Source organism: Ictalurus punctatus, chromosome 17 (assembly GCF_001660625.3).
Source record: "Ictalurus punctatus breed USDA103 chromosome 17, Coco_2.0, whole genome shotgun sequence".
NCBI classification, from domain to species: domain Eukaryota; kingdom Metazoa; phylum Chordata; class Actinopteri; order Siluriformes; family Ictaluridae; genus Ictalurus; species Ictalurus punctatus.
In genome coordinates this window covers 12,413,336-12,441,161 of record NC_030432.2, presented here as the reverse complement: position 1 = coordinate 12,441,161, position 27,826 = coordinate 12,413,336, and the positions used below count along the sequence as shown (strand labels likewise).

General features: G+C 42.1%; 1 protein-coding gene across 4 annotated transcripts in view; it reads left to right on the top strand.

Moving 5' to 3' along the window:
* bcas3 (BCAS3 microtubule associated cell migration factor) overlaps window positions 1-27,826 on the top strand; it is a 222,000-nt gene that overhangs the window by 80,456 nt on the left and 113,718 nt on the right. For all 4 annotated transcript variants that reach the window (XM_017490616.3, XM_017490615.3, XM_017490614.3 and 1 more), the window contains 6 exons: window positions 779-903; window positions 1,138-1,303; window positions 1,714-1,814; window positions 8,922-9,022; window positions 12,040-12,236; window positions 12,436-12,533. In XM_017490616.3, the coding sequence (XP_017346105.1) occupies window positions 779-903; window positions 1,138-1,303; window positions 1,714-1,814; window positions 8,922-9,022; window positions 12,040-12,236; window positions 12,436-12,533 (788 nt within the window). The remainder of the gene's footprint in view (window positions 1-778; window positions 904-1,137; window positions 1,304-1,713; window positions 1,815-8,921; window positions 9,023-12,039; window positions 12,237-12,435; window positions 12,534-27,826) is intronic.

Here is a 27,826-nt window from a genome sequence, read left to right as displayed (position 1 = left end):
ATCAACTCCTTGTTACTAATTTGTATGCCTCAAATATCCTTAAAATAATCAACCGCATGTTCTGGAGATATTTTGCTAATGAGAAGCTGGGACAGGTCATAGGTGGACAGATGGAGAAGCTGAAAAACATAATTCCTCCACCACCTAGTGGCATGAATAAAAGAATACAAACGTAATCTGGGGTGTATTTACTTTTTGTTGATTGTTCTGTGGCTGTTCGTGAGAAAAGTATATTTTTGTATTTTTTTTTTTCTTTAGTCATGCTATGTTCTGTTTTATTGTGAATGTGAGCTCTTTCTGTGTGTAGTATCCAACTGTCTGTAAAGCACAATTTGGTTTGAGGAAGGCACTGTATAAATTGAACTCAGTCGTCTTCTTCTTATTGTTGTCGTCGTCGTTGTCGTCCCGTTCTGGGATGTGAGATGTCCTTGGATCATTCAAAGCATTTGAAATGCATCATTCATGTGTGGGGAATGTTGTTTTAATTTATTCATCCAAACTTGATGTCTTTTCTTTTCACTGATGTGACTTTAAGTTTCCACTTTGCTTTGACTCTGGGCCTCAGATTCCCTAAAGCAGACTGCAGAAGCCATTCCCCATATGCCTTTCAAAGATCTCTCTCTCTCTCTCCCTCCCTCCCTCTCTCACTCTCTCTATCCCTCCCCCTCTCTCACTCCCCCTCTCCCTCTCAATCACTTTCATTCTACTTTTCTGTCTTTCACTTATCCTTCATTTCTCTCTGTCTCCTGCAGCTCATTGCTGTGTTTGTTTCCTACAGTAAAGCCAAGCCACCGCCCCAGATCTCTCCTAGCAAGTCTATTGGAGGGGAGTTCTGTGTAGCTGCCGTGTTTGCATCCTCACGCTCTTGGTTCATCACCAACCCTAACATGAAGAGAGAAAAAGGTCAGAGCTGGACACAAACAATGAATAACTCATACACAGTTATGTCAAGTAAATAAAACACTATTCACATGACTCTGCAGTGCTGAACTCAATCCTAAGCGATCTGTTAATGTTGCCTGACAATTTATATGCATCTCAAACTGTATTTAAACAACACTCAAGCTTCATTTGTTCCTCTTATTTTTAATAGTGAATGGTCCAAATGAAATAAAAAGTTGCATCTGCTCTGTATAGATCAGTCTCGCCAGGCTGTGGTTGACTCTCTCTATATCGCAAGCTGCTATGGTAGTCTGGTTGAGCATGTGCTGGAGCCTCGGCCCATCAGCACAGCACAGAAGATAGGTGATGACACACCTCTGGAGTTAAACACCTGCCCCAGGGCATGCTGGACTCTGGCCAGGTACAATCATCATTCCTCTGCATTATCTATACTTATGGTCTTACATTGCTTATGGCAGCTACAAGACCAGCGTATGACGCGTCCAAAAGAAATGAGTATTTATTTGAAGGCATCCTATAGAATAAGGTTCTGTAGCCCACACACTACGTTTGAACACATTATCCCATGGCTAACTTTGTTAAATGAAAGTGGACAGAAAGACTTGGGGTTGCTTTGATAACTTTGGGCTTTGATCAGCTCATGAGTGTAAACTGATGTATGTTTGGGTCAGTCCACATGGGGCAGAAGAAATGGAAAGGCTGCCAGGCATGTGGGAACTGAGTCCATTATTGCTCAGTAGGAGACAGTGCTATACATCTGGTTCTTTGATATGTGCTTCCTAAATTGATTTCTGTGTTTGTTTTGAGTAGAACACCGCAGTGGAATGAGCTGCAACCTCCTTTCAGCAGCAGCCACCCCTTGGTGCAGGCCTCAGACTTGGTGCAGTACTATCAGTACCTCCTGGCTGGCTGTAAGTACTAGTCTGTGTGTGTGCATGCATGTGTGTGTCTGTCTGTGTATGTGTTTGAGCATGAAACCCATAAAAGGGTTACTGCAACAATGCATTTTCATTGAATAATGCTACGTATTCCCAACAAAACGTATGCATTTAACAGGATTCTTGTGAGCCCCCTGAGGGTAGAACCTCCCAAATGTAGAACCTCACAAATGTAGAACCTCCCTGACGGTAAAACCTCCCTGAGTGTAGAACCTTCCAAATGTAGAACCTCCCTGAAGGTAAAACCACCCTGAGGGTAAAACCTCCCAGATGTAGAACCCCCCTGAGGGTAACACCTCCCTGAATGTAGAACCTCCCAAATGTAGAACCTCCCTGAGTGTAGAACCTCCCTGAGTGTAGAATCTTCCTGAGTGTAAAACCACCATGAGGGTAGAACCTCCCTGAGTGTAGAACCTCCCTGAGGGTAGAAACTCCTGTGTGTGTGGAGCCCCCTGAATTTAGAACCCATGAAAGTATAAAGCAGAGCACTGAAAGCACTCAAACAGTATCTATCTATCCATCTATCTGTCACTCACTCTATCTGTCAGTCTATTTATCTCTGTTTATCTATTTTTCATTTCTCTCAATGTCTGCTCTATTTGTATATTTTCTCTCTCTCTCTCTCTCTCTCTCTCTCTCTCTGTGTGTGTGTGTGTGTGTGTGTGTGTGTGTGTGTGTGTGTATGTGTATATATATATATATATCTGTGTAGAGGTCAGGAAAAGACTGATATACACCTCTGTGTGTGTGTGCATGCATACGTGTGTGTGGCAGCATCTTGAATCAGGCCTTTGTCACTCAGCCGTAATGTTTCTCTCCTAGACTCATCATGCCAGTGAATTAACTCAGCATTCAAATGAAGACAATTTATGTGGCTTTTAAATCCATGTAATTCAATAACAAGTACAAAGAGAGCGGGAGCACATCTAAAAGGCAAGTGGAGGCAACTGCAGGGCAGGAACACTAACTGATGACCATGTATCTAATACATCTTGAATAAATGAGCATTTTAACATTAGCGGGTGAATTGTAAACATAAATCAGCAATTAGCCCTCCGAGTCCTCCAGTCAGTGCTTCACATTTGTTCTCTCCCGCTGAATCCCCACTGCCTCACGGGTAGAATATTCCCTGCAAATAGCCTGAGATGTGTCACAGTGATAAAGTAGCTGAGTGTGAGTGGACATGGCAGTGGTTCTATGTCACTGTACTTTACTAGGGGCAAGTGTCTTAATGAGTACTGTGTTAACATTTCTGCCTAATGATAATTAGCTGGATATCGCTACTACTGTCTTCTTTTCGCATTCCTGAGCAACATCGAGTGGGCTCAGCTCAATATGTGCATAATTGTAGTTAGATTTTGCATCACCTTACTATATCAAGTGCAGTCTGTCTCAGTTCTCACTAATTTATGAAGTTCATCTCTCGTGTCAAGCCACCTGCTGCAATGTAAAGTGACTATTGAATTAACAAAGCATCCTTTCTTATGGTGGGTGGTGAGAGCGCCCAGCGATGCAGGAAGAAACCGAGCCCGGCTGCCACCTTCAGTTAAACACAGAGAACGAGCCTAGAGAATCGCTAGCCTTTGCTATGAATATAAATGTTATCAGGCTCTCGTTTTTCCCTGTAATATCAGATGAAGCCCACTATGGAGGAGAGAGAGAGAGAAGATGACAGAAAAGAGGAAGCGATAGCACAAGGACACCAGCAGTGGGCAGTTCCCAAGCGTTGTGGGCTGAGAAAGGACAGGGTTTCCTGCGTGTCCTCAGCCCACGCGGATCTGTTGCAGCGCCACGTGATTGACAGGCCCGCTGTTGCCTGTATATTGGATGACCCAGCTGATTAAAAATGCAGCATGTGGACGGTAGGGTCAGAGGAGCTGGAGCCTGCTGGGCTGGTGATAAAAGCAGCCGTGGCGCCACTTCATGGTCACTATCTCCACCTGTCCATCTGCCCAGGCTTCGGCTGCACTCGGAGGAGGAGCATTACCCAACCTCCACCGATTATACCCAGCTGATGGGGAGATAATGAGAACGCGCTGGCCTGCGAAGGCTCCTCTGGACGTACTGACAGAGCTCAGGGAATCCTCAGCTAGCGACATTAGCCGTCTTTATTATCAGACACAGGCATCTGTGTGTCTGAGAGCTCCCTAATGAATGAGGCTGAACCTTCAGGAAAGGTGTGAGGGCTTTCAAACAAGGCTGTATGCTACATTGTATTTAATGAACGTGCAGCTTTTGCTTTGCCCTTTTGCATGGTAATATTTGTGTACCTGCCTGCAGTGTGTACTTGGACACTTTTGACTGGCCACAGAGTCGGGTCGAGTAAAACATGCTCTGAATAATTTACCTCCCAATACTGTGACTGGCTCAAGTTTAGCAGTGCTGCAGTCGGAGCCTCGGCTGCTCCTCCATGACGCGTAATGCTGTAACTGTGGCCGGAGAGTCTACCAGGCCTGCAGCCTGCCTGCGCATGCAACGACCTGGTCAATAGCCCTAATTGCCTCCATGGGGCGGGAAGCTTAGACTTACTGCAGGGTAAAAATGACAGCCTTGGTGCCATTCCTGGGCCAGCACACAGGCACTGCTGTCTAACACTTCAAGGCCGTTGCTTCGCTGAAATGACTGATAAGAACCTTAGTAGTATGGCTCAGCCTTGTAGTTGCCCAAAAATGGTATTATCACACAAAGGACATGTGTCATAACTTTACCAGTAATGTTTGCTCTTTGTATTATTCAAACCTAAAATTTTGTTTTACCAGAAAACATGTTGCCACGTTTCCCTTGAAATTCCCGTGAAACAGGATGTGACGTATAACTAATCAAGTGTAACAATGGGTTTGGTGTACTTTATGCATCTCATCCTAGACCTAATCGCCAGGGTTCTGTGTCTTTACCATGTGTTCTTGTATCACAAATACTCTACATATCCTCCTCTTTTACTGTGATTGACTTTGGGCTTTTCCTGTGTGCTGATGTTTAAAATAAGCCACCACAAAAAGTATCTCAGTAGGACACACACCTAATTTTCTTACCCTGGTAATGACCCCATGCAGTAATTTCCTGGGAATTAGTACTAGATCTACCTAAACCCTACCTGATTTATTACCACTGATTTCCCATCTATGTGAGAGAGTGCATGTGGTAAACAGGATTAATCTCATTTTTCTTACTTCCTGCTGCAGTCTTCCTTCCCTTCCTATATCCATAGTGTTGCTATTCCCCTGCCGATAATGCTGTGCATTATCTCTTTTGTGCAACTTATAGATGTGCTACTGTTTCTGGTATATTTCTGCAGATGTGCTGCTACCTCTATTGTATTTCTGTGGCTGTGCTACTGTTCCTTGGTATTCTTCTAAAGCTGTCCTACTGTCCCTGACATTCCCACATCCCTGTGCTACTGTCCCTGACATTCCCACATCCCTGTGCTACTGTCCCTGACATTCCACATCACTGTGCTACTGTCCCTGACATTACCACATCCCTGTACTACTGTCCCTGACATTCCCACATCCCTGTGCTACTGTCCCTGACATTCCACATCACTGTGCTACTGTCCCTGACATTCCCACATCCCTGTGCTACTGTCCCTGACATTCCACATCACTGTGCTACTGTCCCTGACATTCCCACATCCCTGTGCTACTGTCCCTGACATTCCACATCCCTGTGCTACTGTCCCTGACATTCCCACATCCCTGTGCTACTGTCCCTGACATTCCACATCACTGTGCTACTGTCCCTGACATTACCACATCCCTGTACTACTGTCCCTGACATTCCCACATCCCTGTACTACTGTCCCTGACATTCCCACATCCCTGTGCTACTGTCCCTGACATTCCCACATCCCTGTACTACTGTCCCTGACATTCCCACATCCCTGTACTACTGTCCCTGACATTCCCACATCCCTGTGCTACTGTCCCTGACATTCCCACATCCCTGTGCTACTGTCCCTGACATTCCCACATCCCTGTACTACTGTCCCTGACATTCCACATCGCTGTGCTACTGTCCCTGACATTCCCACATCCCTGTACTACTGTCCCTGACATTCCACATCACTGTGCTACTGTCCCTGACATTCCCACATCCCTGTACTACTGTCCCTGACATTCCCACATCCCTGTACTACTGTCCCTGACATTCCACATCACTGTGCTACTGTCCCTGACATTCCACATCACTGTACTACTGTCCCTGACATTCCCACATCATTGTGCTACTGTCCCTGACATTCCCACATCATTGTGCTGCTGTCCCTGACATTCCCACATTACTGTCCCTGATGTACCCTGACTGTTGTCCTACTGTCCCTAGTGTAACCCAAAGCTTATAGCAAGTACAAGTCTTTAAATTAAAACCGTTATGCCTCCTCCACTATTGTTTTCCGGTTGTCCGTGCCACTGTCCGTGCGTCCATCTGAGATATTCATTAGCACACTTTGTCAAGAAGAAGTGGTTGAATGTTTATAGGATTTATATGGCAATATCACTGTAACCAGCAGATGAACCGATTAGATTTATCTTTAATAGTTTCCTTCGTGTTTGAAGTACATGTTAAAAAATTAGTAAATACCATGGAAATTGTTTCCTTTTTGACATATTTGGACAAGAAAACATTTGATAATTTTTGAAACTATGCCAATTAAACAAGTTGATTATGCTTGAACAAAACCACAAGGAAAAATAATTTTTTCAATCATTTATTCAACAGAAATATCAATAGATGTGGTATTCTTCTGTGGAAAAAAGTAAGTACACCCTCAGAAGCCAGTATTGCCCCCTTTAGCAGAAATAGATTCTTGTAGGCCTTAATTGTGCATAATTATCCACCAGGCTTGCTGGAATTTTTGATCACTCTTCCATGCAATATTCTTTCCATTGAAAGATGTTTGAGGGTTTTCTTGTATGTACTGCCTTTTTCAAATCCCCCCCCACAATATTTCAAATCCGGGCTTTGACTAGGCCGTTCCATAACCCTCCGATTTCTTCTTTTTGAGCCATTCCTTGGTGGAATTGCTAGTGTGCTTAGGATCATTATCCTGTTGAAAGGTCCACTTTCCATTCAACTTCAACTTTTGGACAGATGGCTTCACATTATCTTCAAGCACTCCTTAATATGATGCAGAATTCATAGCTGAATCAATAAATGCATGCTGTCTAGTCACTGAGGCAGCGAAGCGACCCCAAAACATAACATTTCCACCACCGTGCTTCACAGTTGGTATGAGGTGCTTCTCCTGAAAATTTGTCTTTGGTCTGCACCAAATACGGATCTGCTAGACTTACAAGCAGAACCTGTGGTGAAATTTTGGGGGTTTTGGAGACTTATTTTTGCATCAGATTGTCTGCTCTAAGGCTGAATTTGCTGGGACGGCCAGTCCTGGACAGATTAGTAGTCCTATGAGATCTGTGCCACTTGTATATGAATTTCCTTACAGTGGAATGATGTATTTCAAATAATTTGGAGATATTTTAAAATCCCTTGCCAGACTCATAGGCATCCACAACATTTTTTCTGAACGCCTTACAGAACTCCTTAGATCTTGGCATGATGACACCACACACCTCAATGGCAAAGGGAACACCAGATACTAGATATGAGAGGGATATAAAAAAAGACAGGTTCCATCTGCACTCCCTAAGAATCTAAGCATCAGTGGCACCTTGTCCTGAACACCTGATTATAATTTTATGGATTTGGATTTGAAGGTGTGATAAATGTAGGGGTCTACTTACTTTTTCCATTCATTTATGAAAAATGTCAATTTTACGTTTCATTTGATAGTGTATATATGTACTGTTTCAGAGAGGATCAAATGTTTGCTTGTCCAAATATGTAACACAAAAAAAAATCCATGGGGTATACTTATTTTTTCACATGACTGTATTTTAAGGCATATAAATTAGTATTCAACCACTACTGGACTTGTTGGCTGTGGAGGTGTTTCTGTTGACACTCTTGGCACAGAGGTCACACTTGTGATACACTAGTTTTTAAACAGTTCATTTTTTACCCTTCTTCATTTCATCCCACATAATCAGATTAAGTATTTTGTAAGTTTGTAACGGTTTTGGACAAATTTCTATGATTTGCCAATGTGCTAGAACACAAACGATTCGAATGTACTTAATCATTTAGATGAATGATTTTGTAATCTTGATTTATTTTTCACCAAGGGAGTATTTTAGTTACCAGTGAAAATGTGTAAATCCTATACTCACAGTGATGTGGCAAATTCATGTGGTTAGTTGCTGCTTCCTGTCCACAGCCTCCTCCACTTTGTACACTTCAGTACTGGGGATGAGTTGCAGCTTCTATGACTTGGCTATTATGAACCCACTGAAACCTGATCTACAGAACCAGCTTCTGTTCTTATGTTTCAGTTATTGATTAGTCAACACTTATTGTCGCCAGGCTGCGGGGCCACAGGGGAGGATGCAGATCAAGACCTGACTGTGTTTAAGGCGTAACAGGACCTGACTTTGTTCTGTGCTGTTGGAGTACAACACATGTCGTCATGCTGTTAAGACTGATGTGTGTGTGTGTGTGTGTGTGTGTGTGTGTGTGTAATGAAGCATTCTGGCATGGCTAAAGCCTCCCTTTGTTCTGGCTCTTCTAGTGACTGGTGTTTTAGCAAAGAAAAAGCAGGTTCCTGTTTGCGTGAACAATTAGTATGTTACTCATTGGCCTTGGCAGAAACACCACTTGAGGTGTACTGAACACCGGCCATGTACCTGAGATGAGAGTAAGAGAACGAGAGAAAGATGGATAGGGAACAGCAGAAGCTCCGTGAGCTTTCCAGATGAGATCTTGACGGCTCTATTATCTATTCCTTTATTAAATACATTTGCAACTACACCATGTGCTAGCCCGGAGGTGGGAAGACAAACAACCGATTCCGCACATTAGTCTTCATTTTTAGCGCCTGCTTACTCAAGCCCGCTAGTGCTCCATCTGTCACGGTGCTACACACACACAGACATAAATCTACTCATAGCCCAGAATGTGCTTTCTCATTCTTCTTGTTGCACAAGATGTTTACTTCATCTCATCCTGTTTTCTTCTTCATCACAGCGTTGCCTCCAGGAAGCCCGGGGCCCATCACCAGGCAGGGTTCCTATGACAGCCTGGCCTCAGACCACAGCAGCCAGGAGGATGAGGAGTGGCTTTCTCAGGTCAGTGCTCCCATCTCACACTTTCTTTTTTTTTTTTTCTTTTTTTTTAGGCTTCATGATTGATCCAGTTTTGGTATCATGCTGTTTGTAGGGGTTACAAGAATGCTGCAATCCATAACCTCACTTTTTTGGGGTTAGTCCTGGTCATTTTTAGGTGAAAAGTCCAGTTCGTAATAATTTTTTTTTATATTTGTTAATCGCCTAGTAACAGTCAAATAATGTTTTTGCATTCCTAACAAGCATTCATTTGTTCGGCTGATGCTTTTATCCAAAGTGATACAATTGAGTTGAGCAGACAAGCGTTAAGGGCCTTGGTCAAGTGTCACAAAGTAACCGTATCAAGAGTTAAACTCTCAACCTTCAGACCAGTAGTCCAGAGCACTAACCACTGAGCCACCGCTAGCAGTACTCCCATATAAGGGATCTCACTAGTTCTTTGTTTCCGGTTGGGTTTTTTTGGTGCATTTGAATGTTTCCCTCTTTGAATTACTGAACATTTTTCAGCTTTGCCTTTTCTCCTTAAAAGGCATTTCATGAAGCATACGTAGTTAATATGTGCATTATTAACTCTTATAATGTATGTAAATAGAGTTAGCTCATTTCTGTTTTGGTGCTATTCATTTCTGTGGCCGCTCATAGGTAAAACGTGTAGCTAGCAACATGACGGCTGCAGTTTACATCACTGAGTTGCAGTTTTACTGATGGCTCTTATGGTTCTCTTATGAACATTTTATGAGCTCCTGATATGCAGTACACACCTAGCTTCATCGCACTTCTTACACGTGATCTGTTGAATGTTCAATATGAATGTGTATTACGACCACGTCTGCTTTTTTGATGACATCACCAGCACTCACAATGACAACTATTCCTTCAGTTTTCCCGAAAGGTTCTTTCTGGACGGTGAACAGGATTGGGATGAGACAGCTTGCGTGGAACACAGTCCCCTGTGTGAGCCGTGGCTGTGTGTAATGAGTGCTGTCAGTGTGAAGTGGGCTCAATATGTTGCTGCTAAGTGTGACAGGAGGGTTCGGGGGAAACATCTGGCTCTTGCCCCTGCAGAAAAGCAGCGCTACATCTGTTTGTCTCAGGGCTGGGTGACACTGATGGTGTTAACTGCAGAAAAAAACAGCCTCATGTTGCACTTGCACTCCTCCCTAGGCTCTTTTTCACATATGTGACTGGAGGAGGAGAGAAGAGCAAAGCCCTCGGCCTACTTTCTGAAAATATGGATGAAGGCGTGGGGGAGAAGGAAGCTGGCAGGACATCCTGTTTTTTCCTTCTCACCCTCTCCTGCTTAATATTAGTGGTGTCTGTTTCTCTGTAGGGTTGGAAAAACAAATCAGTTCCTTGATGGATTATAATTTTCTCTTTAGAAGTTACTTTTAAACACTAAATTTGTAACACAAACGACCCATTTTCAGTTGTCGTTTTTTTTTTTTTTTTATGCAAAGAAAATCACGAGGCATCAACCACCTTGATTAGCTCAATTTTACATTTCATAACACTACCTGAGTGCCATGTAAAAATCTTTCAACGTCGACTGATCTTCATACCAGAATAAATTACACCGTTAGGTATGATCCCTAATGGCTTTTTATTCACTATACAGTTGTACCCAAAAGTTTGCATACCCCTTGCAGAATCTGCTAAATCTTAATACTGGTAGCAAAATATTATTACATACTAACAATTTACACAGATCATCCTGTTCAAAAGTTTACATCCCCCTGGCTTTTGCCCCCTTTCGTGTTACCTTCTTGAGCACCAGTGAATTTTTGCACCTTTTGGAATAGTTGTGTATGAGTCCCTCAGTTGTCCTCAGTGTGAATAGATGGATCTGGACATCGTATAGCCACTGTTGGAAAGGGGTCAAATATGCAGAAGATATTGGAAAAATAAAGAATCTGCAGGATCCAGAGGATTTTTCTGAAGAACGGTGGGAAGTTTCACTGCGCAGGACAAACAAGGGACTCATGAACAACTATCACAAAACAAAAAACAGTCGTGGATCATCCAGGTATTAAGAACACACGGTATTAAGGATCAAGCGTATGTAAACTTTTCAACAGGGTAATTTTTATAAATTCAGCTATAATTCTGTCTTGTGTACGATATCTAAACATCTGTTGTGTGCAATAGCGTATTCAGGACAGTACTAAATAAAACACAACATGGGATTTTTATGATCCCTCTTATTTTGTGAACAGTATTAAGATTTAGCAGATTCTGCAAGTGGTATGCAAACTTTTTGGTACAACTGTATATATGCGCACTATATAGGGTGTGACAGTACTGTAGAATGAGTACTGTGTATATGACCAATAATTGCATTAGGCTGGCAGTCTCAAACTGCTGTGCTCCAGATGATAAATTACCGACTGAGAGACTTCAGGCACATCATCACATTCATTAAATGAGTCAAATTATTAACACTGGCCCGTATAATTTGAGCTGTACACGCTAATTGTGCATATTTTTGTTAATATTGTTGCCTGTTGATATTTGATCTGTGTCACTGTGATTATTGAATCCTGTAGTAGTAGATTTACCGCTTTACTGTTCGTACAGTAAAATGGCATTACTCCTGGTGCAATTTTTGTTCCTTTTGCCAACATGTCGTGTAGTAGATCTCAGTTCAAATTTTGTCTTCCAAACTGATCTTGTGCTTGAAAAGGTTGAAGACCACTGATGTATTCTATAAGATACATCAACATAGATCATTTGTTAAAAATAATTACGTCATAGCACCTCGAATTGAAATTCAGTTGAATCGGGAAGTAACGTGAGATTCACACCTGTTCTTATTTACCACATTAATGCAGTGTATGGGGAGGAATCTCGTGTCTGTGTATTTGCATACACACATGCAAACCCGTGTAGAACAGTTGTTCAATCCCACTGAGGTGCTGTGGTCATATAGTTTTGGTACTAACATGTGGTTGTAATACTGTATCACTTTACATGAAGTGTAGTTGCCTTTCTGCACCAGTTAACATGTAGCTGTGTGTTTTCAGGTGGAGATAGTGACCCACACTGGCCCTCACAGGCGGTTGTGGATGGGTCCTCAGTTCCAGTTTAAGACCATTCACCCATCAGGCCAGACTACGGTCATCTCCTCCAGCTCGTCTGTGCTGCAGTCTCAAGGGCCCAGTGATTCCCAGCAGCCCCTGCTCGACTTTGATACTGATGACCTGGAACTACACAGTCTCAGGTATACTGTATATACGTGTATATACACACACACACACACACACAGTGTCTTGCTTATGTTTGACACAGAACAGCACCTGGTTGAATCACCATCCTTCATTTACAAAATGCATAATTACCTTGTTTTGCTTGCAGTATGCTCACTATGTATGCCATGGATATATTCGTTACTGTGTGTGCACATGTGTGATGTGTGTTAGGATCCAGCCTGTGCGCTCTGAGCCCATGACCATGCCCGGCTCCTCTTGTCTGATTCCAGAGCGTGTAGGCCAGGCTACAGGCATCGATGCCGGCTCAGGTAAGACACAGCGCTGTATTCCTCTTCCTTTAAACTCGGAGAATAGTAGAGAATAATAGTAACAAAGTTGTTCTTCCCAGCACAAAGCAAGTTATACACCACATATTTACTATGAAAACAGATTAGCAATCTGATAGTATGTTCCTTATCATTGCATGAGACAGATTGATTTCATTCAAGGATGATTTTACATATTTCACACTACTTTCCATTCTCTGCTATAGTATCATTTCCATGTAATTTGTCATTTCCCAGTAGTCACTATGCATGTGAAAGATGAATGTTGCCGTGTACATTTTGGACTGCACTGTTTTGACACCTCACATGTCTTCCAAAGCGCATCACACCACATGTAATGAACGAAGCCGTGCTCATGCATGGTTATTGTTGCCTTGCTTCTCAGGGTTTTCGAAGAAAGAGGCTGGAATTCTTGAATTATGCCGGCAACCACAAGACATTATCGATGACTTTAAAAGGGTGCACAACTGTCAAGTGCTTGCTAAGCTGAGACTGTTAAATAACATCAACAAACAAACAACAAAGACAGCGAAACACAAATTAAGGAGACTCCGATCAGTTTATTGCACTGCTAACAGCAGTGTTAAATGCTTTACATTAACGCCCTTTTCAGGTAAACATATTTGTATGGTTTAGCACACATTGGGACCCAATCACCGAGATCAATCTAAAGCTAAGATTCTTAAAAATATATCCTTTTTGACTGTGGAAATTGGTAGAACACATCACTTTTACTTTTACCGCTGGGTATTTCTTTTCACTAGACAGTATAAGGAGCTTCAAATTCAAAATGTCTCCTCTGGTCCTGAAAGATTATCCGCAATGGCTAAGCATTGACTGGAGGGCTTGTGATTGGTCATTTGACAGAAATGTCAAGCTGTGTGTGTCTTTTATAATGCTTGGAAGTGCATACATCGTATCGTTTTATTGTCAGAGCAGCTCCCGTGACATGTACTTCTGTCCTCTTGGGTTATGCCCCCCCCGTACCAACAATCAGTTCTTATGAGGAAAACTGCCATACTGTTGTCTTATACAGTATATTTGTTCCTTTCCAAAATGGAGCATCCATCTTTATTATCCAGTTTGAACCTCCCCTTTCCTCCTCCTTCCGTCGCTTCCTCTCTTCTCTCTCTGTCATCTGGAGGAGAGAGCTGTAAGAGTCAGAGCAGGCTTTTATGGCATGATGCTTATCAGTCTGTGTGTGATTGCTCAGCGCTCAGGGCTTTGAGCAGCCTGGCGCCTCCTCTTATCACTGCTCATCGCTTTGTCTTTGTGCCTTCAAAAGGCCACGCGGCTTGCTGCGTCCCACAGCATACACACACACACACACACACACACACACACAGAGACATCTTCCATTGGGCCTTACCACATTTAACCAGGAGTCTGTGATGCACTGCTCACACTACATTATATTACATGTAAGCCCTCAAAGCAAAAGCTGCTGTTAACTTTTTATTTCTGTTATTTTTCTCTTGACTCAGTGAAGAGCCAACAATTATCTCAATGTATCTGTCCGGATATGTATGCCGACAGTATTAGACGTCCTACGAAGCACTTTCGAAGTAAGAGACGCACTCAGTTCCAGTGTCTCAGCTTCCCAAAATCAATCGGACTTGTGCAGCCAGCATTATCAATACTCTTATCTGGTGCCCGAGTTGCTCTCGGAGCCGTGCTAGACTACACAGTGCTTTGTGCAGGGCAAGACGGGAGGCGCTTAATCTAGCCCGGTCCATGATAAACCGTCCACGAGCCCAAGCATCTTTTGATTTTATTTTGTTATGACTCACTGGAATAAACACCCTGTCATTTGTTCGACCATCCACAAGCACTTCTCCTTACCGCCATGTTTGTTGTGTGTGCGGGGGGTCGTCGACGGGGAAATCAGCGGGCGACAGCGCATGGAGAGATGCAGGTCTGTTATGACATTGCTGACGCTGCCTGCAAGACGTAGCATTGATAGCTGACGGTGTGTGTGTGATACGCTCATTAAGAGATCTTACTGTGTTTATGTGGATGTGTGTTGCCATACTAATCTGGTTTCGATGCAGGTCTTTATCAGGCTCCCACTGTGAACGTTGATTGTAATCACCACTAGTGTCTTTGCTGTACTTTAAATCTACCTTCCTAAGGCTGCATAGTCAGGTGCAGTGTGTGTGTGTGTGTGTGTGTGTGTGTGTGTGTGTGTGTGTGGGAGAAAGATGTGAGCCGAGACAATGCAAGGTCTGTAGTGTGTTTAGGTTTTGGCCGCTCTGTGCTGGCCGTGCCTTCAGGCCGGGGGGGGGTGTCTATGTAGGCCTGAACGCTCCTCTGGTTTCCTCTCCCAACATGGCTGAGCGCTTCAGGCTCGGGCACCTGGACTCTGCCCGGCTCCAGCAGTAACAGATCCTGACCTGTGCCCCGTAATTACCCGCATGGGCATAAAGACAGCTTGTTGCTGGACATACTGCTCACATTCAGGCCAGGAGGATCCCGAAGCAGGAGGAGGAAGAGCCCTCGTCACATGATCCCTCCCATAATGAGAGGTGTTTTTCAGCCACCTATACATCGAGACCCCGTTCCTGTGACCCACAGTGCTCGGAGCTAGTCGCCTCTGTCTGTTTGAATAGCGTCTCGCCCTCCCTCCACACTCCACACACGACTCCTTTTTTCTTTTGCCGCTGACCTGGAAGTCCCCAGCACAATGCAGATTTTCTTGGCGGCTGACTTTCTGAACAGGTCATGAAAGACGCCATTCTTATCATCTCGCTATCTGAGAATCAGAGGCGTATCGTGCTATCTGCCCCATCCCCCCACAACACACCCCCCCGCTCCCTCCCACCACCACCTACGCACGTGTACTTTTCTCTTTCTCCCTCCTTTTTTGTGATATATTTCGAGATGACAGTAAATGGGTTCAGCACATTTGTAGATTTATTGTCATGTCGAGGTTTTTTTTTTTTTTTTTTTTTTTCTTTTTAAAAAAGGACTGAAGTGAGAGAGAAATGGATTGCACATATGGAGGATTCTGTGAATGAATGTGAATTCAGTCCAGTCCAGGTGTTAGTGGATTTGCATGCGCCTGTATCCATGAGACAGTTTGTCTGTGTTGTGGAGTATTAACAGCTACGCTCAAGTTACAAGTCGTATTGCTCAATTCTGAATTTTTCTCTCAGATCTGATCTTATTGTTCTCATGGTTTGCATTCACGATCTGCCATTCATATGAACAGACTTTAAATGCCCCATTTTCATTTTTTTTTCTTTCTTTTTTTTAAAGTTAGATTTGCACTGGATTTTGTCTGGCAGCTCATCAACAGTTCATGATCATCGAGAGACAGTAAAAAGGGACAGATGCAGAGCTTCTTTTGTTTTTGCAGCTATTACTGACACATTTGTGTTTACAGACATTTGCGTGCAGAAGAGAAGCCAGTAGGGATAAACACATACACAGTAAAATGCAATGTGAAAATGACACATTTCCAATATGGTTCAGATCTAGGACCACAAATGAAAGCGGCCCAAATGTGAAAAGCTCAGATTTGAACAACTTAGACAATTGCAAACTTCGTAGGGTTGTTTTATGAGGTTCAGTGTGAAAATCAGGGAATGCAAGCTGGCAGCCTCTGTGGTTGCTTCCTGCTGGCTTTGTGTGTGTATGTGTGTGAAGTGCCAGGGGCAGGAGATGGCGAGCAGCTGCTCTTTAGAGCAACTGAATGGACAGCAGTGTGTCAGGCATCTGCTGTTCTCCTTCTCTGAGCCTCTACCTCTGCAGAGCTGAAGGGCGACTGCGTGGCAAGGCCACGCCAACTTGTCCACTGATGCACTTCAGACTGTGTGATTTCTTTGGTACGCCATGGTAAAATACTGATCATATCTAGACTGCAAAATGGCACAGGGTGTTACCGCACATCTGAGTTTTGCCGAAGTGACAGGAATGATATTTGCTGCTAATATCACAAAGAGTAAGAAGCTTCTACTTGGCAATCTGTGGCAAGCCATTTTGGGACTTATTACGCCTTCATAACTTCAGTGTTTTAGGGGTCAGGAGCAAACTGATATCTTTATGAACAGCTGGACACTGGAACTAAACATATATTGTTCTCTCTCTCTATCTCTTTGTACTATACTACTGCATACTCTAGTATATTATATGCAATATTGCTGTGTACTGATCTATACCATACTATACCATGCTGTACTATACTGAACTGTACCACGTACTATTCTATACCATACGACAATATCATATACTGTACCATATTATACTGCAGACTGTGTGTATATGCGTGTGTGTATGTGTATACATATACATATACTTACATATATATATATATATATATATATATATATATATATATATATATATATATATATATATATATATATATATATATGTGTGTGTATATATATATATATATATATATATATATATATATATATATATATACACACATATATATATATATATATATATATATATATATATATATATATATATATATATATATATATATTTTTTTTTTTTTTTTTAACAGATTCAAAAAGACTGGAAGTGTTGCGTACTGACCGAGAACTGGATGTCCACGAACATCCAGTATCATATTATACCAAACTATGCCATACCATAGATTACAATACCACGGCACTGGGCCTGTCAGGATATTTTATTGTTTGAATTCTATTCAGATTGTATAATATGAATATTATTTAAATTAGATTCAATTATTAGTATTCAAAGGCAGAAACTCTGCATTCACATCTCTTATAGTACTTTTATTGGCCAAGTCTATGGAAATGTTAGCGTCTGTTCTTTATGCAGCACTTTGTCTGTGAAATTGTAAAATTACAATGCACACAAAAAATGTGAGGTATTTCAAATGCATGTAATTTTCGAGTCTCATACCCTGCAATATCATATAACAGTTCAACACATTTTTGCTAGTATGTAGTGTGTGTGCTCTGTCAGTAGCAGTCAGGAGCAGCACTCTGATTGTCTCCATCTCTTCTTTCTGTGTGTTTGAGAGTGTGACAGTGAGAGGGCTCTTAACACAGCTGTTAGACTCTCTTCTCTCTCCGTGCCTGTCACTTCTAAGTGAACCGTCCACTTGGACACGGTCTCAGAGTAACAGCTCAGTTCCGACATGGCCCGCAATTAAAAGTTTTCTGGCACCACATTGTCCTCGGCAGCTCAGCGTATGCCTGCTGCTGCTTTCAGTCCGGAGATCACACACTAACCAACACTGACAGCGTCTCTATACAGGGCGACATTATCTGCCCTCAGCCGTATTCAAGTTGCTTCCAGCATGCACTCTCACTCCGTAATGCACTGATGGGGCAGCTACAGTGGTATTTTACACCTATAAGCAGGCGCCTGATGTATGCCACTTCATGGAGTTACAACGTGTGCCGAGCTGCGCGCTGACAGAGCAGTTAAAAATGAATAGCAGATGAAAATGTGGAAAGCACTCTCTTCATCATCGGCTTCCATACGAGGCACGCTATGCATTGTGTACTTACGGGAAGTTGTCACATTGCTTTTGTAATGTACACAAGTTGTCTAATGCTTTTAATTTTGTCTCGATATCTTTGGGATGATTATAATATTTGCGATTTGCTGCGATAGGTTGATGGTAGCTCTGATGCGTGACCTTGTTTTCGTCCCACGGTTCTCCTCGTGGTGTCACTACAATGAGGAGTTGTTGAGGGATTGTTACAGAGGCCTGTTGAAAGCGATGAGAGTTGAGTTCCTCCGATGGTCAAAAGCTAAAGTGGCATGGTTCCTCCAGGACATCTTTGTGTTCTCTTCCTCTCTGTCCAGGTGTGTTAGTGAGGTGCTGCAGGTCATTTCCTGTGCAGATGAGTTTCAATGTGGGAAGCTGATATGAGCTCACCTGGCCGGGCTGCCCACAGAGCCGTCCTTTGTTTATTCATTTTATCGCCGCAGCTTAACCCCCGGCCACGGGCCTTCCTGGTAACGGTATCCAGGCAACAACGGGGAGGTGAGGAGCCACCGGCTTTCTCTCTCTCCACACCTGGAAATAACAGCCATTCACGCCTGTGTGTTTCCAATCAGCTCAGGAACGCTAGAAATGTCTGGGCCAGATTCCACAGACGCGTCCTCTCAGGGAGTTTGGAGAACCATGCAGCTCTGACTACTCCAACATTGTTGTTCATTCACTACAGCTGTAAATCAGTCTCTCGTTTTTTTCCCTCCTTTCTCTGTCTCTTTGTTCTCTCTCAGACATCGGGTTGGCCAAATTGAACCGCTCGGTGCCACTGGTATAGCACCATCAGCACAGGCAAAAAGAAAAGGGATGGTTGATTCAAAATCTGTTTTGGCAGCAAAGTATGCAGGAGATGCTCCACTGGAGCTTGTCTTTTTGCAGGCAGCTAATGCAGACCTGACATTTGTCTTAGAGTGAGCAGTTTCTTTGTTTTTCTAGTCTGCATTTAAGCAACTCCGAGTATGTCATATAATTGTGTGTGTGTGGTTGCGTGTTTAAGGTTTCCACCTCTACTGAGAAATCGCAGTGCTGCCTTGTTTGGGAATGTTATCAGTAGTAAGAGAGGTTACGTTATCACGCTCTTGGTGCACATGGCTTTAGAAGAATCCATTAATTTGACGACAAGAGCACAGGACCAGATGTGAAATTCTCGCTTGATTTGGACTTTGCACAGATCTTATCACAGTAATTGATACCTCATTGTCTCAGTGCAGGGCTGGAAAGCATCATTTGAGTGCACACCCCCTCACCCCATTTTGTAAAGGCTGGAGAATGTGGGTGTGTGTAATAGTTTAAAAAAATGCTTTCATTAGTATTAAGTAGGCCTTCTGGTGCAGCTTGTGTGCACACAGCCTGCCTTCTACACACCCCTACGTGTAATGGCGATCAAATTAACTTTGAAGTAAAGCCTTCCTCAGGCTATAAGCTTCACTGCCACGTAGTCAAAATATTATCTGGATTATTATTATATCAGTTTGTTTCCCATTCCCACAGAGTTTGAGTGGAGATTCATCCCCAGCAGAGCCAGTACTATACTAACCCCAGCAGATGCAGTGTCCTCATGGATGGGAACGTATCCAGAAGCAGTAAACATGCACAGCAATCTCCGTTTGCGACATGTGCTTTCAATGTACTCCTCTGCTGCTTGCATGTAAGCAGTGGTCAGGCATAAGTCTATTTTTTTTTTCTCCTTCTGCTTTGCACAGACTTGTCATATTAATTACAGCCCAGTCAGGAAAGGCTGGAAGGCGGCGGGGGTTGCCTAGGTTATTTTTGGAAGACTCGAAAAGGCTGTTGCACGCTTTCTCTTTTTTTTTTTTTCCTCGGCTTATTGAAATGGCCCAGCAGTCAACACTCATTCTGGAGTGTGTGCACCGCTCCTGCTTAAACAATGGCTTTGAAGTGATGGGTGAAGCCCTGCCTCGAGTCTCAGCACAGGTCCCAAGCCATTACCCTGCTTAACCAGAGTGCACGTGCATTAATGTTCCCCTACGGGCTGACCAAACACACTTAGTGTAATTATTCAGCAGGCTCGCTCTCTCCTGTTTGGATAGGCACCAGGAGTGCCGGGTGGAGCTAGATGTGTTTGCATAGTTTCACGTGTTTCCACACCTGGCATTTCAACAGGGGAAACATATAGCCTGGTTAAAGATTGGCGTTATCAAGACATGAAAACCGCAAGAAGGCAAGAAGGCCAGAGATGCACTTCAGTCATGATATGGAGATGGTAAGATTGTTTTCCTTGCCCTCGCCTTGCTTCCCCAGTGTTATTTTCCCACAAAACTAAAAACAAGTTTCGTTTACATTCAAGACCACTTTTGGAAACGATTTTGCAAGGGCAAACATTCAAAACTCAAAATACTAGAGAGGAATTAAGAGTGAACATGTAACACATGACGGTTTGTAAGTGCACTTGTCTAAAATATTAATAGATTTAGTTGCGTAATAATAGATTTTTTGCACCTTTTTGTAATGCACAAAAGCTGTATTCCTTTAAATGTTTAAATCTCTGCTTCTTAGTCATATTAAGTGAATGTCTTTAAAACGCTAATTACAGACACATTTAGATGCTTTATATGCTGTGTGAATACAGTATGAAATACCAAATGAACATTTACAGTCATGTGACAAAAATAAGTACACCCCATGGAAATTGTTGGTTTTTTGACATTTGGACAATCAAGCATTTGATGATCTTTGAAACAGTGCCGATTAATAAAGTTGATGTACTTTATTATAATATTCTAATATTACTTTTGTGATTGTGACCACTCTTCCATGCAATATTCTTTCAGTTGCAGGATATTTGAGAACTTTCTTTCATGTACTGCGCGTTCCAAATCCCCCACAACATTTCTATGGGATTCAAATCCGGGCTTTGACTAGGCCGTTCCATAACCCTCCATTTCTTCTTTTTGAGCCATTCCTTGGTGGAATTGCTAGTGTGCTTAGGATCATTATCCTGTTGAAATGGTCACTTTCGGTTCAGTTTTAACTTTCGGGCAGATGGCCTCACATTATCTTCAAGCACTCTTTAATATGATGCAGAATTCATAGTTGAATTAATGAATGCATGCTGTCTAGTCACTGAGGCAGCGAAGCGACCCCAAACCATAACATTTCCACCACCGTGCTTCACAGTTGGTATGAGGTGCTTCTCCTGAAAATTTGTCTTTGGTCTGCACCAAATACAGATCTGCTAGACTTACAAGCAGAACCTGTGGTGAAATTTTGGGGTTCTTGGAGACTTTTTCATCAGATGGTCTGCCCTTGGGCTGAATTTGCTGGGACGGCCAGTCCTGGACAGATTGGCAGTTTGAAATCTGCACCACTTGATTTTCCTTACAGTGGAATGATGTATTTCAAATAATTTGGAGATCTTTTTAAATCCCTTGCCAGACTCATAGGCATCCACAACATTTTTTCTGAAGGCCTTACTGAACTCCTTAGATCTTGGCATGATGACACCACACACCTCAATGGCAAAGAGAACACCAGATACTAGATATGAGAGGGATATAAATAAAACAGGTTCCAGCGGGTTCTGATCACTGAAACCCAATCTTGAACACCTGATTCTAATGTTATGGATTAGAAGGTGTGATAAATGATGGTGTGTACTTACTTTTTCCATGTGACTGATCTGCTTTTTTGTTCATTTAAATTGTGAAGATTACGACAAAATCTCAATTTTATGTGTCATTTGATAGTGTATCATCATCTTTATTAATAGACACTGTTTGAAAGAGGATCTAATGTTTGCTTGTCCAAATATGTAAAAAAAAATAAATAAATAACTAAATAAATAAATAATAATTTCCATGTGGTCTAAACCAAATATCTTGTTCACATTTAACTGACTATTAAATGCCCAGCCCTATACTGAATCCATGAAATATTCCTAGCAAGGTTTGTTGTGAGGATTTGGCTAATAAACACAAAGATCTTAATGAAGTGCCAGACACTCAATGACCTCCACCTGTTCCACTCCTCATCTCTGTGGAGAAAATTGACAAAAGCACCAAAAAAAGAAAGAAAGAAAAAAATCACTTTCCTCCCCCTCTAAGAGGATGTGTCTGTAGGCCGGATATTTTTCTGTGTAGTCTGCGGAGGAGACTGAGCTGTTTCTCATAATCCAGTGTAGGCCAAGTCAGGCCACACATGGATTACGTCCCCTCCTCTATCGCTCTGTTTACTCATACAGGGGCGAGAGACTGCAGAAGTCCTCACACGGACCGGCTCAGGCAGCCAGGGCAGGAAAATCAGGATACAATTTGGCACTTAAGGAGACTAAACGATTTCCTCCTCGCTGCTGATTTTCTACTGGGAAATGTATCCTTGGACCGAAAATTGCATCCGGAAAAATGTTTATGAAGTGTTTTTCTTTTCCCCTACCCCCCCCTTCAGATGAATGAGTGTTCCTCTAACCTTTAACACGGTATAGACTTCAACTCTTTTTCCTGACATTAACCTCATTTTTTGTACACTGCTGGCATTTTTTACATCTCCATGTCACTGTTTCCTTTAAAGCTTTGTTGCTTTGTCTTCAGACTCTGCAGTTTACAGATCTCTCTTTCTCCGTGTAATGCCTGAGCCCTATCATGCCTGCGTGTGTCGCCCCAGCTCCTCTGCACATGTAAACACAGCACACCACTACTTCTTGTATTTTGGCATCTCACGCCCAAATTAATTCACTTTAAACCCTCTGGCGTTTTAATGTGGTCTGTAGGGAAACCTGAAACCTGTCTCTCAGCCCCTTGCTTAGACAAACTCGGCTTACGAAGGCATTTGAAGTCTCATTTTTTCCTCTCACCGGTGAGACAAACGTAATGAAGTTTCTTTCATGCCCCCTCCCCCTCCCTCTCCTGGTCAGTCTTCCACTGCTGGGGGAGTGGATTTAAATAGGGAAGAATTACATCTGACTCAGACGTAACCCAGCGTCTCAGCTCCTTACTTATGTAGTTGCTGGCTTTTTATGTTTTTTTTCCCTCACGCTCAATAAAGCTTGAGTTGCGCAGTTACAACTGCGAACCCCACTTCATGCTGTCTATGTAAAGAAATGCTTTGCCTGAGCTATTTAACCGTCAAAGCTTTAAATAATGACGAAAACCTGCTTCAAGTGACCGGATTCCTCTGTGCGAGTTTACACATGACCAGACACGTTGGACACATTATATCACAAATAAAATAAAATAAAATAAAAGGCTAAAAGTCGTAGAATGTCTCATTAGTCCTAATATTGTCATCACAAAGTATCTCATTCTGGTTTAACTTGATAAACATCTTGGATTGTTTGGTAAAAATGCCTGGGGACTGTTTATAGGTATGTCACAGTATTGGAATGTACAAAAAAAAATTACTACTAAAAGAAACTAACTTAAGGACTTAAGGCAAAACTGTATAGTTAGAAACGTTTTCAGATTTGTGTGTAGATTGCATCTATATGATGTCGTCTTTTAAATAATACAAATATCAAAAACTCAACAGAAAATGTTTATTTCATTTCTTTGTCCAGTTGCTACCACTGCTTTATCTGAAGCATAACAACTCTGAAGAAGGCTTTAAGCTCCGCCCACTCGTCTTGTCAAATCATATATCCTTGAAAGGCTTATCGTGTCATTAGGGCTGGGCGATACATCAGTGTAATATCGGTATCGTGATGAATGATTCTGTGATGCACCTTTCAGAGATATCGTTGGTACAGTGATTTTTTTTTTTTTTAATGTTTATTATAATTGCAAATTAAATGATTTTAAGTGATTCTTTTTTTTTACCTTAATCGTTGTCTTTAAAGGCAATTAAGAAAATCGTCAAAGTCAATTGTATGTTGTTTTTTTTTTGTTTATTTTCTTACTGTTTTGCAGACAGTTTGTTAGCTAAATTATGCATTGTGTATGGTAGAAATGTCCTCAAGTATCATGATATGATATTTTAGTCATATCGCCCAGCCCTATGTGTCATTATGATATACATGTAAATTTCCTTTATAAACCTTATCAAATCTGTTATAAGAGGGAAGATCATTCTACTAGAGGGAAAATACCCTAACCCACATGGCATTTTATTTTGAAAAAAAAAATTCTCTATACAGGGCAGAACATTTCTGCTTCTAGATGACCTGCATTCATGAAATGTCCATTTCTGTTCCTAATTTGAAGGATATACTATGGAATTTGGATTTATTGTTGGATTTATATTAAGTTTTATACTGGAAAAATATTCTGCAAAAATTGTTAGTACAAGTGCATTATATTTTCTTGGTTAAACTATAACGAAATTATGTTCCAACAAACGTTTATGTAAAAGTCTTTTTTACCCTAGAGACTGAGAAATAAATATATTAATTCTAACATCAAAAGACTAGATTTTTGTATATGGAATTGTATGCATGTTGATTTGGATGAAGCCGCGTGTACATAATAAATGAATGTAACTTTTGGAAAAGGTTCCTATGCGAAAAATATTTTAAAATATCGCCAATCAGTTGGCATGATTAACTGTGCCCTTAATGTTTATATATTTATAAAAAATTGCGCTATTCACCGGTAGTGTCTTTCCTCTAAGTCTTTTGCACATTTAAGTCATCACACACAAACAATTTAAATATTAAAATAGCAGTTAAACAAAGGCAAGTGCAAATCGGCTGGGGGGGGGATTGAGAGACTCTTAGCGGCTCCGTTTAACCTCACAGTAGCTGAATGCGATGGCTGATTCATGCTCACAACATGGATTGCCTGGTGAAAATGACAAGGCAAATACTTTGTAGTTTTTCTTAACCTTGATAGAAACCATATTAGAAAATCTCAACTAGTTGATTCGTTTCTACTGGGGTCTTATTTATAGCGGTACCACTAACCGCCCACCTCTACTCAGAGGTAAGAGTCTCGGGTGTGCCAAACCGCTGCCACAGAACAATGTGTGTGTTTCTGTTTCTGTGTGTGGAGGACTGTGTGTAATGTGTGCAGAATTAAGCGGTTGAGGATGTGGAGTGCTGCTTTCTCGAATTTCTGATTCATTTTCTATAAATAAAGTCGTGGAAGTCAGAGGTGTTGGGTCACTTACTGTAATGGCAGAGGATCTGAACAGAGGCAGGCGGTAAGTAAGTATGGGAATGTTGAAGAACGACTCCTTATGGTGTGTGGGGTTTTTTTTGTTGTTGTTTTTTTTTGTTTTTTTTTTTATAGCTCATTCACACAGCATGTCTGAGGACAAAGGCAAAAGCAGTTTGTTTGCTTTCTTAATTTTTTTTTCCCTTACCTATCTCCTTTCTTGAAATAGCCTGACAGCTGCAGAGAATTGCAGTCAGGCTGTATAAAGCATGACGTGGTGTGTGTGTGTGTGTGTGTGTGTGTGTGTGTGTGTGTGTGTGTGTGTGTGTGTGTGTGTGTGTTTTCCTCCCTCTGAACCTTGAGAAATCCCCAGTGCGTTCTGCTCTGCGATGTTTCAGAATGCTCGTTTCGAACATCTGGAAATCAGCAGGGTTGCAGTCTCTCCACAACATGCAAGTGCTTTCACTTGATTATATTATCTGTTAAAGTTTTTTTTTTCCCCCCCCTCCAGCCTTTATAAAATAGGGAAGCGGTATGTGACCCCTCCTCTGCCGAGGGGTCAAGTGGTGATTGCTGATGTTGTCTGCCCTAAACACATGTTTAGCTCTACTTTGCTCAGCCAGTCGCCTAAAAGTTTGGGAACCATTAAAGAACTTCCTAAACCAGTTCCGGAGTCTGGCTTGTGGATTGGGTAAGAAGGGAACTGATTGAGCTGTGTGTGTGTGTGTGTGTGTGTTGGGTGTGTCTGTAATTTTTTCCTGGCTTATTTTCCCTATGCACATTGTGTGTGTATGTGTGTGTGAATGTGTGTGAGTGTTGTAATTGCTTCAGCGTGTCGGTGTGCAGTGTGCGACAGGAAGGATGAGTCGCTGGTTGCCGCTTCTCCTTCACACTGGGGAATATTTGTCTGGCGGCGGGTTCAGGCGCAGCATAACTCACGCGAGGCAGCTCCAGACAGGAAACGCCACGGTGAGCTCTGTTATGATAGAGGATAGCTCGGAGGATGAGCTGTGAACTTTACATGCACGCAGAGCCACTGAGCTGACCACCACCTGAGGGCCCGGCAGCCCCGGCAGGAAATGAAAGGATCATTTAGTTTGGGCCAGAAGAGATGAGTTAAAGGCGAGCGAGAGGGTCGGCAGAGGGGACGACTTTTTTGAGGAGATGTACAGACACCCTGGTTTAATCCAGAGATCAAACGAAAGAAGAATATTAACACGTCTCTCTCTCACTCTTGATTTTTCTCTTTTCTTACCCCTCACTTAGGTATGTCCGAGTTGTCAAGGCTGGTTTGTGCTCACTTGCAAACAGCACTTCGTGATCTCTGGAAAGTCAGAAAGGCACCTCAGAGCGGAGGAGGGAGCTTTGACTCCAGCTGTGACGCAACAAACATGTGTAGGAGAAGGTTGTCCAAGACACATTTTCAGCAGTCCGTTTAACTATATTTTCCTGTAGCGACATGGGGAAATCATTCATTTTATAATCAAGCAGCTTATAAGGAGTTGAACTCGAACGTGTTATTTCTTCCTTCATACTTCACACGTGTCCATGCGTCCATTTGAGCCGCCCGAGTGGGCGCGCAGCGTAACCAGGGTTTGCGGCCATCTGCTTTTCCAAATCATCGCACAGGTTTTCTGTGGAATAGAGGTCCGGTGATTTTGCTTGGAAGTCAGGATGTCCTAGTGTTCCATCATGCTTGTTGAACAAGTCACACACAGATTTGAATGTGGGCATGTCGGTGTGGGTTTTTTTGCTTCGCTTATATCCATCCAGGTGCACAACCTGTAGTCATTAAAGAGTACGATATGGTGCTGATGTTGGTGGATGTGACTGGGGAGCTTATTTTGTCAAGCAAGTAGCATTGATTAATGTTATTAACAGAACATCACTTATGTTATAGCAGCTGTAAATCAGTCTCTCTGTCGAGAGTTTATACGACAAAAAATGCAGCTTGTCACATTATCGAGAAAACCAGGAAAGTCCTCTGTCCTAAAAATATACTGACTGACAATGGAGACTCCTTCCATAAATGTTACATAAACATCTCCTTACAGAAAGCTTCAGATGTTAATGATTATACTCTTTTGTAAAATCCGTTTATTATTAGGCTTAATTATTTTAAGCCATACAGTATTATGTATATAATGTATTAGAATGAGTGCCTTAATATAATTTTTTATTTTATTTTATTTGAATTAGAGAAAATTCATCAGCAGCTTCAACAATCAGATTGAATAATTCAACAAAGCTGAGGTTTAAATATTAATCATCCAATGCTGGTCTTCACTGCTAAAATGGTAGCGAGTCTTCCTCAGAAGGAGCACCAAAACATAAACTGTTATTACTTGCTTTTCATCATCGGCACATCTATGTTTTGTTTTGTTTTTGTTTTTGTTTTTTAAATGTACAGCCTTCAAAGATCCTCCCCCTTTTTTGAATACCCATGAACGTTTCCGACTTTCAAAAAAAATTTCAAGCGTCTCTGGGGGGAAAAAAAAAAAAAAAAAAGGTCGGACAAAGCATAACCCAGGCTGTAGTGGAAGTGTTTGTGCATTTGTGAATGTGTGCCCATGTCGCCCACTGCTGTTTTGGCTATGCTGCAGGTGTTAGATATAAAGAGAGATGTTGGTGTGGTGGCAGATTTGTGCCACGCTTCAAGGTGGCTGGTTTTCCCATCAGACTTAATCCATCATCTTCCTCACAGTCTGCCATTGCTTGTTCTGCTTCTCCTAGTCTTTCTC